This window comes from Macaca thibetana, chromosome 5 (genome assembly GCF_024542745.1).
Source record: "Macaca thibetana thibetana isolate TM-01 chromosome 5, ASM2454274v1, whole genome shotgun sequence".
NCBI lineage: Eukaryota > Metazoa > Chordata > Mammalia > Primates > Cercopithecidae > Macaca > Macaca thibetana.
In genome coordinates, this window is record NC_065582.1 from 34,041,776 (window position 1) to 34,055,384 (window position 13,609).

The window sequence follows — 13,609 nt, forward strand, 5'->3', positions numbered from 1 at the left end:
TACATGCTCATGGTAGGCTTCATGGGGACAGCGACATCTGAGCAAGGACTTGAACAGGAAACCTCCGTCCTTACCACCTTACACCTAACCTTTCTGGGGCCACTTCCTTTCCTTCTCTAGCCTATTCTTCATCTTCTTTCCTTTCAGGGGAAAAGTTAATTGGAAATATTGCAAAAGTTAATTGGAGGTATCACAAACTCTTTAGTTTGAAGTAGTTTAATACACTAAACTGAGATGGAGAACTTAGTGGAAAAGGAATAATAACTAAGAGAATTAATTTCAGACAATATGGCCGTGGAAGCTAGTAGAAATTTTGAATCAACAAAGCTTTCTCTGTTGTCTCTCAATTATCAACACAACTTTTCTTTTAACTTTTAGGTAAATTTATATATAAACAGACTTCATGCTGTCAAATGTTTTCGCCTCCAGAAAGCACTGAGATATGATAATAACCATTTCCCAGAACTCTGCAAAATATAGCTGTCACTGTTCTTTGAGGAAAGGTTTAATGGCTTCCCTTTCCACATTGCACACTTCTTTCTCTCCTTAGCTTTAGAGCTGTTTTTCCATCTGCTACCTAAAGTCACAGAGGGCAACCAGTAAAAGTAAGAAAAGTCAGGAAGTAAGCTAATATGTAGATTACATGAACAATTTACATAATTCAAGTAATATTGCCTCATTATTCTCCATCCCCCACTTTGCTATCCCATAACTTTTAAGTTCTTTCCTCAAAAGCAAAGGCAAGAATAACACTTCTAATAATTTAAAATTTATTTTTGTGATAAGTAGAATTTATATGGACTTAAATTATCCAAATTCAGCCAAGTACATTAACCAAATTTTCTAGACTCAATCATTCTTTCAGAATTATTTTTTGAGCTCCAGTTTTGTTTAAATTGTTGCATTATATATACATTGTTACATTATTATTGTGTAATTATATAATTACATCACAGGTCAATTATGCGATTTCCTTATTATTTAAATTATACTTATTTTACATGTGAGAAAACCCACAGGTTTCCCTGAGAACCACAGTTTAAGATTTTCCTGAAAATTTTGGACACACTGTCATTTTTTTCAATGCTTCTTAGATGACAAAAAATATCATATAAACTATAAGTAAATTGGATTAAACTGTGTTCAAGAGTGCTCATCTATCAAATAATAACCAACAGCACTACAATCCTCATGCGTCCTAGTTTGTGTTACATTCTGTTGTTGCTTACTATTATTATTTTTATTTTTAAAAGCCCTACCGAATCCCAAGTGAACAGTCTTTCACTATTTTCAAATACTATGACTTGCCGTATTTACATACCCAATGACTCTGCTTGGTTTAAGCATTAAAATTTTCTATTCAGTGGATTACTCAATGAAAGAGATCAGCAGACAATAATAAATATTTAGAGAGGTTGAAGTTTAAAAACACTTTCATTGGCTAACATTAGCAAACCTAGATAAAGAGAAACTCCCTTGATTTCATCTATGTCATAAGTCATAGTCTTTCCTCACACAGTATGGAAAATAAACAACTAAGCCAATCCCATGTGCAGTTTGGGCAGATTCACCTCTTGGTGTTTCATTTCCTCATCTGTAAAACAGGCTAACAGCAGCAGTTACCTCCGGTCATTGTGTTGGTTAGCAGAATTAATCCATGCAAAAACCTCAGGATAGTACTTCTCGCACACTTAATGCCTGATACTTCCTCTAACTGGTATGTTGGAGAAGATGAAGAAAGGGAAAAAGGAGAAAGAGGAAATGGCAAGTGGAAGAAGAGAAGGGAGGAATGACAACAAAATCTTAGTCATTTTTATTCAGAATCAAACGATTAAACTAAATATGTGCACTTAGTGTGCAGATTCGCTGATAGAATTTACTAACTAAAATAGCCAAGATAAAACAAGCTTTGTCTCCCCTAAGAGCTTTAAAAATAAAGATCAAATTCTCACCTGGGAGCAAAATCAGAAATAATCACATTCTTGGTATTTGTAGCCACAATAACTGTTTAGAAGTTGAATGCGTATAAGTGAAATAGTTTCCCAATAGCAGTCAACTTCCCACTTACTCTTATTTGCTGGAATTTAAGCAGATCCTTTATTTATACTAATTACCTTTCCACAAAAAGGTAGTTGGTATTTTTATAGTGGGGGTGTTTGGTAAGTTGGGATTTTTTTTTTTTTAATGTAATTACTGGTGCCTAACCCAGGTGCCTGGAACTGCGCATGTGCTTAATACAGGTATACATGTTTAAAAATTAGTGAATGAATGAATTAAATCGATTTCCCCATATGTTTCTAAGCTCTCTACAAAAAAACAAAACAAAACAAAACAAAAAAAACAAGCAATCAAACATTATTGACAAAAGTCCATCATTTGCTTTCAAAATTAAGAATCTTTTTTAATTTATTTTTTAAAACTAGGTATACAATTTGTCCAAAATGTTACTTATAATTTCACATACAAGGCGATATTCCTTAACTACAATATGTGAACACAGAGAAACTGAATTCATATTCTGGCCTTGAGCTTCTGCTACTGTACATTTTTAGAGTAAGTTAAGAATATGATAAGACTGCTATATTTCAGTTAAAGAAGTTTTCCGTGGAGTATTTTGAAATGGGAGAGCCTGAACACAGGCATGTTGAAAACATAATCTCAACATAAGGTCTGCTCTTGGGCAGAAAAGGTCAATCAGGATCAAACGATCAAACTGACCAATGACAGCTCCAAGACACTATTGATCCCGTAAACAACACTATCAGAACACATGCTGTATCAAAAAGCAGTATGTAGATGTTGTCTTGATAATAAATCCTAGAACGGTCCATTGATGTGAGCTGAAATGGTACCATAATGTTGCATTGTCCCCAACCATTATTAAAACTAAAATCCCCCACTATAAACTGTGGATAGGAACTATATATAACATCTAAAAAAGTAAAACTTTATATTCTTTTTTTATAAGTGGCTGTGAAGCATGAATAGCCTCTGAGTTTTCGATAGCCTAATCTAATGATTCTCAGTAAGCCTGAACCCCAAAGGAGAGACTCTAGTTTGAGGGAGCTTTCAAGTGGAGAGACAGGCCCTTTAAATCCAGTAACGGCTTCATGCCTGAACCCCCTTTTAGTTGGTAAAGGTCAGTCCTTTCATGTCAATGTGTTCACTCATCCAAACACTGTAAACAGTAACAATAAATGCTCTCATGAGTAACACCCATACCTTAGTTTTAGGGGAAGCAACAACAGTCTTGATACATAATTGCAAGTTTCTTTCTGTGACCAGCCTGACACAAGAGACCCTTAATGGTAATTTCTCCAATTTTGAAAACATATCCACAAAACTTACAAACCTTCGTTTGAGCTGCTGAGCCATTGTCAGCAGCTTTAACAGACAAATGAATTTACTTAGACACTTGTGTGTATGCTTTATGTCAATTCACCTTTAAAAATATTATTGTCAAAAATCTCCTGTACGCATGCTTGAACATTCCAAGAAAAAAGAAAAATCAGCAGGTAGCACTAATACACAGAAACATTGCCCATGTCCTTGCTAAATTGGTTGTCTATAGGTCTTTCTCTTTGGAAGAAAACATATAACATGATAATTATGACTTTATCTGTGTTCAAATCCCAGCTCTAATAATTAATATCTGAGTGTTTGAGGCAAGCTTTTTTTAAGCCTCTATTCTCTTATTTGCAAAATGAGGATAATGAAGGAATCTATTTTCTGTGATGGTAATGAGGATTAACTGAGATAATGAGTATCAAGCATGTAGGACTGTGACTGCAGAACCATATGGTATGTGTTTAATATACGTGACATATTACATTCAAAATAGCATGACGTGGTGAGAGCCCATCTGGTTTTCAAATTTAATTTCATTATTCTAAACATTGAGCTATGGTCTATGACACTGACTTTAAACAGCACCACACATCCCTGCCTTTTAGGCACTTGCTAAAGGATTTAGTCATGTCCTGAATTCAATCTAGCAATTGTCTTTTGACGTATGAAATCGTCATTCTAACAATAAAGTTCTTAGTCCTTCCAATATATCCACATATGACATGAGAAAACATAAAGGAACTCTGACCGTTCCAAAAGGAAGTGCTGTTATGTATTGCTACATTTCTGCACCTTCTGCCTTTGCTGATATAAGAAATGTTTATTTTGCACAGCAATGTCACTATTAACAATTACAATGAACAATTACAGTTAGCAATATTATAATGAATACTTGAAATGTGTTAAGAGGGTAGGCCTTAAGTGCTCTCACTACAAAAAAAGAGGGTACCTATGTGAGGTGATGAATATGGCAATTTGCTTGATTACAGTGATTATTTCACAATGTATATGTACATCAAAACATGAAGTGCACCTTAAATATATACAACTTTTATTTGTCAATTATATCTCAATAAATCTAGGAGAAAAAGAAATGTCTATTTGAAAACAGCTTTTATTTAAATAGTAGTTGAAGATGTCACCATGCTGACATAAATTCTGGTTGCAGAAAAAAATCTTTGATAAAAATATGTATGTGCTCTATTCTTTGGAAATGAAAAATGTGAAAGATACATCATTCACATATAAACATCCATATTTTTATTACAGAAAGAGAGCCTGATATTTTATTGAATATACAGAGAGAGGGAGAGAGAGAGCACTCTAGAAAGAGTTATGGAGGCTAGAGTCATGGAGGATAGACATTAATCAGCAGTACAAATACTTAAGTACAAACTCTTGGATTATATCACTGTGACGGAAAAGGAAAAGTTTGGATGTGAGAGAAGGTTCCCTTAAGAAGTGACATTTGTTTTGACATCTCAAAGCTGAGAGGTGTTTACATTTACAGGAGGGTTGGGGAGGGTGAAGAAAAGGAGACCATACCAAGCACAGGTGTTAAACGGACACATTTAAGGCTCAGTGTGGCTGAGAAAGTAAAAACAGGCCAATGGGGCCGGAATGCTAAGGGTATGTAGGACAAGTTGAGTGAAAGGTTTCCATGTTTGGGTTATCTGAAGATTGACCACAAAGAATTTCAATAAAGTTAACAATTTCATAATTCATGATTCAACAATGAAGGGGAAGTAGACCAGAATAAGCAACAGAACCAAAGCCACGGTAACAAGGAGGTCCAATAAATACTTCAGAATGTCTACTTTTAGCTGGAATAAAAACAACTTTAACTTCACTATTTTTTGATATAGTTTGACACAGAAAAAGATGCTTCATTTTGCTAGACACAAACAATAAAGATTTTTTTTTCCTCCCATCATTTCCTCTTTAACGAACAAGGAGGCAAAGGAGAGAATAAAAAACCTGCAAGTACTCACGTCTGCTGAGCTGTTACCCTTGGATCTAGCCAGTTAGATTTCTTTATAGCATTCATTTCCTTAAGTGTGTTTTCCTGTTGATGTCTGCACAGCATCAACCCATAACTATAGTTTTCCAACACATTAAAGAGAAACATTTGCTAGAGGCCCTTATTCTGGAGAAAGGCAAGAAAGTAGAAAGGACATTGTTCTTGCAAATCATAACAATGCTTAGTAAATGTTTGCCAAAACTACATCTGGGTATATTAAGAGTGAGAATACAGATTTTCTGATTTCTGATGTTCACTGTAATGTGCAAAGATCCTTCTGACACACTACATTAAATGATGTGCTCCTCTGATTTTTTTTAATTCTCTAAAATTGCAGAATGCAAGGAAAATAAAGACTCCAAGACCCAGTTTGACTTCTGGGGAATACCTCAGATCATCAGAACCAAAATAAAACTCAAAAGAAACACCCACAAACCCCCTGAGATCAAGTGATGACCCGCCTTATCACCTAGGTGCCTGCCATGCTGCTCCCAGACATGGTCCAGGTTCTGGAAGAGTCCTGTGCAAAGAGCTCACTAGCAGGTATGTGATGGAGTATACACATGGGCATCCAGTTCCAGTCACAAAAGATAACTTCAAACATTACTGAGCTTGTCAGCCAACATACAATACAATGCAATGCTTTCCTCTGTATTTCAGGTTAACTGGCAGATCCTTCTACAGAAAAGGATCCTGATCCTAACAATGATCTGGTTTACTGATTTCCTTAGTCTGTATATTAATGTGTTTATTTGTACTGAGGAAGTTTCTGGGTAAGAAAATAAATGTGGTTTCATTTTTGTATGTATACTACATTAGTTCCTATTTCACAATTGTATCTTAAAAGAAGCATTAAACCTGGCACCAGAACAACAAGGGCTGAAGTTCTGACTTTTCAGCTTCCCATATATAATTCTCTGGGACAGGAAGTAATTACATATGGGAATTAACCTCTTGGAAAATCAACTTTGTTATTTAAAAAAAATTGAGCCATAAAGTCCTTTCCTCTTTCAAATGGATGTTGTAGCAGTCAATCAAAATTATAAAGAGAACAAAACTTTGGAAATTCGAAATTGCTTTATAATATAAAGTACACTTACTACTTTAAAACATACATAGGCTTATTCCTACTTAAGCAGGTCTACAGAAAGGTATATAAGTTTAAATCACACCTTCATAAATAAGAAAATCTGAATAAACATGGCAAAACATGGTGATGTGCTCTTTTGTTTGTTTTAATTTGCTTTGATACAATGGATATTAAGAGCATATGTTGAATTTCAAAACAAAATAATGAAAAATGATGATGATGATAACGATTACTTATCCGAGAGTGCTAAAAAAAATTTAGACTGATAGAATATAGACTGCAATAATATTTTTTAAAGGAGGGCTTAATATCTTTCAAGTAAATTGGGGAAGTGGAAAGTTTAAAAACTCTGATTCTAGAGTAAAATAAAAAATAATCATCATTTATTAAGATATTGTCAAGAACTATGTTAAGCATTTTGCAGACATTATTCAATACATTACATCAACTCTAAAAAGTATTTTTTTTTCCTTTATGCAGTGGAGGCTTGGAAAGTTTAGGCAACTTGGAAAGTCCCATAACTAGTTTATAGCAAAGCGTTTCCTTATTTGAACCATAATGATTAATTTGTGATTAGCAAATTTAAAAAGACACATTAATTTCAAAACTGGAAGCATATGCTATCCAACAGACAAAAGGTTCCTATATTTGAGTTACAGGCAGGAAAATAAAAACAAATAATAAGACTAAAATATCATGAAATCTCTAGAATTTTTTTTGAAGGTAGGGATTACATCATTGCTTTTCTATCCTCAGTGCCTAAAACGCTGACTATGCTCATTAAAGATAAACATTGAATCTGATTAAGCCAGGACAGCATACTTTTTTTTTACAGACTTTTAATCATTTGGGATTTTTCACTGTTTTGGATCTATCTTCATAATTTGTATGTTTCAGTGAGGTTAGAAAATCTAAAATTGGGCTGGGCGAGGTGATGCATATAATCCAATACTTTAGGAGACCAAGTCCAGAGGATCACTTGATGACAGGAGTTTGAGACCAGCTTGGGCACATAGCAAGACCTGTCTCTTACTGCTCTTCTCTGCTGCCACCCAGAAAAAAAGAAGGAAAGAAAGAAGAAACAAAATCTAAAATTAAACCCAGTAATTTGACGCAATGATGAGTTTAGTCAGAGCTGATGGAAGGATAACAGAGATGGGAAATCAAGTATTCAGGTGTTTTTCTAGGGTATATCACTCCTAACTTTATTTATTTTCTACCCTGATAATTTATTTTTGTCATTACTTAGAAACCATAGCCTCTTAAAAGGACTGTCTGAATATTGAAAGGAAATCAACAAAACAAACTTTGAAATAGATTCAGAGGTCTCTTGCTTTTTCACATTTCTTATGGTCTAAATCAGAGGTCTGCAAACTATAGCCCATGGATCACATGTAGCCCACTTTGTCTGGTTTGGTTGGTTGTTTGCGTTTTCCTCCTGCTCCAAGAGCTCACAATGGTTTTAATATTTTTAAGTGGTTACATTTTAATAGTTATATTGATTCCTACATAATACCCTCAATTTTACCTTGGCCTGCAACACTTAAAACATTTACTATCTGGCCCTTTAAGAGAAAGTTTGCTGGCCCTTGGTCTAGACAATTTTTCTTCTTCTTAAGAGGAATTTAAAACTTTTGTGAAATGGTTATATTGTTGGTAAGAGTGTAAGTGGATACTGAGTTTACAATGAAGCATTTTTGGCCCTTATCCACTTAGAATTTTCTGTCTGCTGTCTGGAATCTGTTACTTGGGGTTTTATTTGTCATTAAATGTTTGGCATCTTTTTCCATCCTTTCTCATGAAGGATGGATGGCCATTTCCTAGTGAAGCAAAAAAGTATTATGTAAATTTGTATAAACATCATTTTAGATAGCTTCTCAAAGACCAAAAGAAAAAATAAGAGTTTGGTACTTACTGAGACAAAAACATTTTTTTTTTTCCTCCTATATTCAATTGCTTATAAAAAGTTAAAACTGAAAGCATCTTGGACCAATGACTGCTGTAATAGTCCCTGAAGCAGAGGGTGGGGGGGGAGGGGGAACCAGAATCACCCAAGGAGAATTCTTCAATTACACTCCTCCAGGTTCTCCTCCCCTCTCCCCAGGCAGCAAGATTCTTTTCTGTGGAAAGCAAATGCTCTTCCAGGAAGCATTTAGTAATTACTCAGGGGTATTGGATTGGAAACCAAGGGGCAGCTTTAATCCCCTCAGTGCAGAGAGTTCAACCATGTTCTCTAGCCCAGACACTAAACCACATCCAAGACCAGCTGGGGTCCACCCAAAGATGCTTAGACAAATAAAGAATCAACACTAACACCTGGATTACCAACTCCAGTGTGACTAACAGTTTTTCCCTTGCAGGGGCATAACCTTGAGGCAATTTTATAAGAAGAGACCCATATAACTTGTTTCATTTTTACCAGAAAAATTATGTTGTGGATGATTGGAATTTTTATTATTTAGACAAATTATGAATACTGTTGGAAGCTACTTAAAGATAAATTAGTAAGTTAATAAATAATTTTTTTAAGTAGAATGGAACAATATTCTCAGCTTGATTTTGCAGAGCTAAATTATCAGCAATTGAATCTTTACATATTTGGACTTTCTCTGGGAAAATATGAGCAATATAAACAAATCTCTTGATAATTTTAACTTTTTAAAATGTCTGATACATTTCCCTATAAAGTATTATTTTTCATCTCTGTATTTAACAGTGATCTAAACTGATAATGGCTAGGATATACAATCTAAATCTGGTTAAATTACATAATGACTGTTTAATCATAATAGCCATCTTTTATTCTGCTCTAAAAATTCTAAGCATATTCATTGTCATAGCATATCTACCAGCACATTTGGGAATTTCTATCTTACAGATGCAAAAGCATCATATGGAGGATATATATATATATAGCATTTATAAATGTACAAAGGAAGTGGCTTAAAAATAATTCGGTAGTTAAGTTATACTGTTAACAATCTTTTTTTGATGTCTGCCTTCTCAATATCTGTCTACTAAACAAAATAAAAATTATAATGGTATTAAGATGGCCAGAAAATTCAAATCCCAAAGTAACTCTTGGTGCCTATGTTCTCATTGGATTCGACCACATAATTGCCAAATCTCTGCTTCTGTTTATAATATGTAGATAATATGTCCTGTGGATAACACAAATGGTTTCTGAAACATGAAAGAAATGCTCAGTGATACAGATCCTGGGGAAAGAAAAGTTAAATTTTAGTGCTTAATATATAACCCTGGTCATTTCTATGGAAACAGGTAGTTATGAGAAATCACCATCATGTAACTGCATAATAAGGCCTATTAGAATTGATTGCTAATAATTGTAATATGCTTAGGGAAAAAGAGCATGGAAGCCTCACCTACCTGAGACAACAAAATGAAATCAGTAAGTACAGGAAATCAGAGTCAATAATAACAGTGTATTCCCATCTACCCACCCAGGTAACCCTTCCTTCTAACTTTGTTGCAAAGATAGTCTGACTGTTGTGCTAATATGAAAACCCATAAATATGGTTTTGGAGTAGCTAGTTGGTGGTGGTCGGCTATTCCGTAAGTTACATGCAAATTTTATGAGAGTGAGAAGGAAAAGGAGAGAGAACTTTATTAGAGTGAAATAGTCAACCTGCCTGCAGACATGCTGACCCGTGAGTCATTCCAACAGGTTTAAACCCTCAGGTGGGTGTGGTATTTCCATTCATACCCCCAGTACTGGGCTCAAAGCTCCAGGACTAAAATTAGAATGCCTCCTAGAACTGTAAGTCTTCAACACAGTAGAAAAAAAAAGGGGGGCGGGGGGGGGGGAGGGGGCGGGCAGTGGGATTTGGGGAAAATGAAAAACTTCCAATTTTCACTTAATTTAAAAATGAATAACTGCGCTTAATTCACTGTTGCCCAAGAAATAATCTCCTGCGTGTTTTAGCATACCAAAAAGGCCTAATTTATGCCAGGTGTGTAAATCATAAAGAAGCCGAAGTCTTCCATTTGTTTCTAAGGCCTCCGGGCGCAGGAACCTCTCGGAGGCCCGTGTGCTCCCCCGGGGCTCTGTCCGCGTGGGAGCTGCCGGGCCCGCTGAGTCTGGGAGCGCCGGCAGCGCGTTCCCACGCTCAGGCCGGGTTGGGAAGCCGTGGTGACCCCTAGGGGCTCCTTTCCGCGGTTCTCGCCCTCGCAGCCCCGCCCCAGCCGCCCCTCCCCTCCTGGTTCCAGTCCCAGAGCGTGGGAGCGCAGCTGCAGCGGGGAGCGACGCGGGGAGGCACCTCCAAGGATGCGCGCCCGCGACCCGGCCAGCCGGCTGAGGACCAGGCGAAGGGCGGGGGGCCTCCCACACTGGGCGCCGACCTGGGCCACAGCCAGGGGAACCGGCCACTTACTTGATGTCTTCCCACACCTCGGGGCCGTAATTGCGGATCACCAGCAGCTCCAGGGCGTGATTCACAAATCCGTACTGCGGGGACAGGGAGAGACTTGAGCGTCAGGGACCCAATGTAGCTGAGAAGCGGCTTGGGGGCGAGGCTGCTGCCTCTGCTCCCAAGGCGTTGGCTTAACCTTTCACCCCGCCCCTGACTCCTCTCCCTTAGGGGTACTATGTACCGAAGGGGTTGGATTGTGGGGGCGCAACCCCGCAATCCCTGGTGGATTCTCCCCGTCACCATCCGCCCCACCCCCACGCTATCTTCCCACCCTCCTCACCTGTCACCGCTCCGGGAGAGGCTGGGCATCGGGGGCAGCGCGGGGACGCGAACCCGGAGCCTTCCCTGCCGCCTGCGCTCAGCCTCCCACAGTGGTGGGGCCGGCGAGAGCCGGGAAGACCCCACGCCTCCGTCGCACCTCCCCTTCCCGAGCTCAGGAAGCTGCGGTGTGGAGCGGCGAACCCGCCTGGGAAGCAAAGGCACCGATCGCCCCCGCCACGACTCGCGGCGTTCCCACCTCCCCTGCCTGGGTGCGGGCAAGGAGTGAGGCTGCTCCCGCTGCCAGCGGTGAGCTCCCAGGGCCCCCGAGCCAAGCTCCGGCTGCGCGGTCAGTTCCCTAGCTGCCAGGCCGGACGAGGAGGGGTGAGGTTCCGGCCGCACCCGGCTGAGAGCACTTACCATGGTGTCTGCACCGGGAGCTGGGGAGGCAGCCCCCAAGCAGAGGCACTGCCGAAGGGACCCAGGCAGCGGCGGCAGCGGCTACAGCGCAACCGGGCCGGGGAGGCAGCATCGAGCTGGAGCAAGCACAGCCGCGTCGTCCCGCCCTGATTGCCACCTCTCCCCGGCCAATGGCGAGTCGAGCCGCAGGGGGCTGGTCGGTGCCCCCCCGTTCTTCAACCAATAAGGGACAGAGGAGGGAATTCGGATGCTCTCAATGCTGCTGCGCTACAGTGCCTTCCCGCCCCCGCCTGGTGACAAGGCCTTCATTTGAGGCCGTAACAATGACAGTGGAGAAGCCCCAGCAGTGCTCCTTGCATGAATTCTGGAGCGCAGGAAATGCAGCTCTTGTGGACCTACTAAATGTATTATTATTCAGAGATCTGCCCTCAGTGGTTAACACAAGCAAAAGGGGCCGGGCGTGTTTATTGTGTGAGCGTGTATGCGTGTACTTTGCAATGGACAGACCTTAAAAGGAATATCCTCCGTTGTTGATATCCTCATGCTTATCTTTGTCTTGCGGATAAACATTTCCTCTGTGACTTGGTCCCACAACAGTTTATAGCAAATTTAAAGCTAGTAATATTGAGAAAAACACATTTTTACTTCTAGTCAGTGAGACTAGTTGAGTGAACCACCAAAAATTTTCAGTAGTGTAGTTTGGTGGGCATCATGTTAAATCTAGTCCTGCCCTTTACTAAACTGTACAAGATCCAGCGATGTTCTAGGCTTGATCCCAATGGCACACCTTTCCCTACACCATGTCCGGGAGCCATAATTCCGGGGAGTTTGTAATACTCTAGAGCGGGAGTTTGTAATACTCTGGAAAGGGACCAGTACAAAATGCACAGACTTTACCTACTCTACCTGCAGCTTACGTTCTACCAGGCCCTTAGGTTAGTTAACGCTCTGAGTCCTGCCATAGAGAGAAGATTAGAGGAACAGGAAGTGGCAGCTTATTAAAGCTATTTGTACGTGAGGTATATAGATTCCAGTTGACTTTTAGGGCAAGGTCAGAAGTGAGGTCATCAGTCTAAACTGGACCTGAGAAGCCAGATGTATTCTAAGATGAGAATAGTTTGTTGTGAGAACAGTCTCAATATGGTTAGAGAAAAATGTCAGAACAATAAGATTGTGCTGACATCAGAACCCGGAGAGCTATGATGAAGGAAACTGATGAAGAAATAGCGGTATATAGCAAACAAGCAAAACAACAAATTACTTTTAAAATTTCCATCAATGGTGGAATGAGTAAATAGATTACAGCCTTTTGTACAATCTAACACCTTGTTTTAAACAACTATTAAAATATTAACCATTGTTTAACAACCATTAACCACTAATTTTGAACCATTAAAATGGCACATTAAACAACCATGAAAAAGCAGGAGGGTGACTAGAACATGATGATGCAGAGAAGTATTGTCAGGTTTACAAAAAAACACATGAATGTAATAATTTTCCATTCTTTAGAGGTAGTGCACAGTAACGTGCTATGTGTGTAATAACACAGGCACATACATGTTGCTGTAAGAATAATTGTCTGGGAGGAAACACAGGAAGTGTTGATATGGCTACTGTCTGTAATTAGAACCAGTGACTGGAATGGCCATGACTCTTACTTTTTATAACTTTCAGTATCTTTTGATTGTTTTTCTACATAGATTAATTTTGTTTAGTGTTACATAACTGAATTTTTTTTTAACTTTTATTTTAGTTTTAGGGGTACATATGCAGGTTTGTTACATAGGTAAATTACATGTCTTGGCGGTTTGGTGTGCAGATTACTTTGTCATCCAAGCACTAAGCATGGTACCCAATAAATAGTTTTTTGATCCTCACCCTCTTCCCACCTTCCATCCTCAAGTAGGCCCCAGTGGTTGTTGTTCCCTTCTTTGTGTTCATGTGTACTCCATGTTTTGCTCCCACTTGCAAGTGAGAACATGTGGTAGTTGGTTTTCTGTTTCTGTTAGTTCACATAGGATAATGGTCTGCAGCTCC

General features: G+C 38.9%; 1 protein-coding gene across 2 annotated transcripts in view; it reads right to left on the reverse strand.

Annotated features, from left to right (window-relative positions):
* GUCY1B1 (guanylate cyclase 1 soluble subunit beta 1) overlaps positions 1-11,740 on the reverse strand; it is a 48,567-nt gene extending 36,827 nt beyond the window's left edge. Inside the window, exons 1-2 of one of the 2 annotated variants that reach the window (XM_050791273.1) lie at positions 11,570-11,740; positions 10,853-10,926 (exon numbers count right to left, since the gene is read on the reverse strand). In XM_050791273.1, coding sequence (XP_050647230.1) covers positions 10,853-10,926; positions 11,570-11,572 — 77 coding nt within the window. In that variant the 5' untranslated portion in view covers positions 11,573-11,740. Of the gene's footprint in view, positions 1-10,852; positions 10,927-11,171; positions 11,529-11,569 lie in introns of those variants that run through there. The other variant, XM_050791274.1, reaches the window with a different exon arrangement.
* Positions 11,741-13,609: the final 1,869 nt, after the last annotated feature.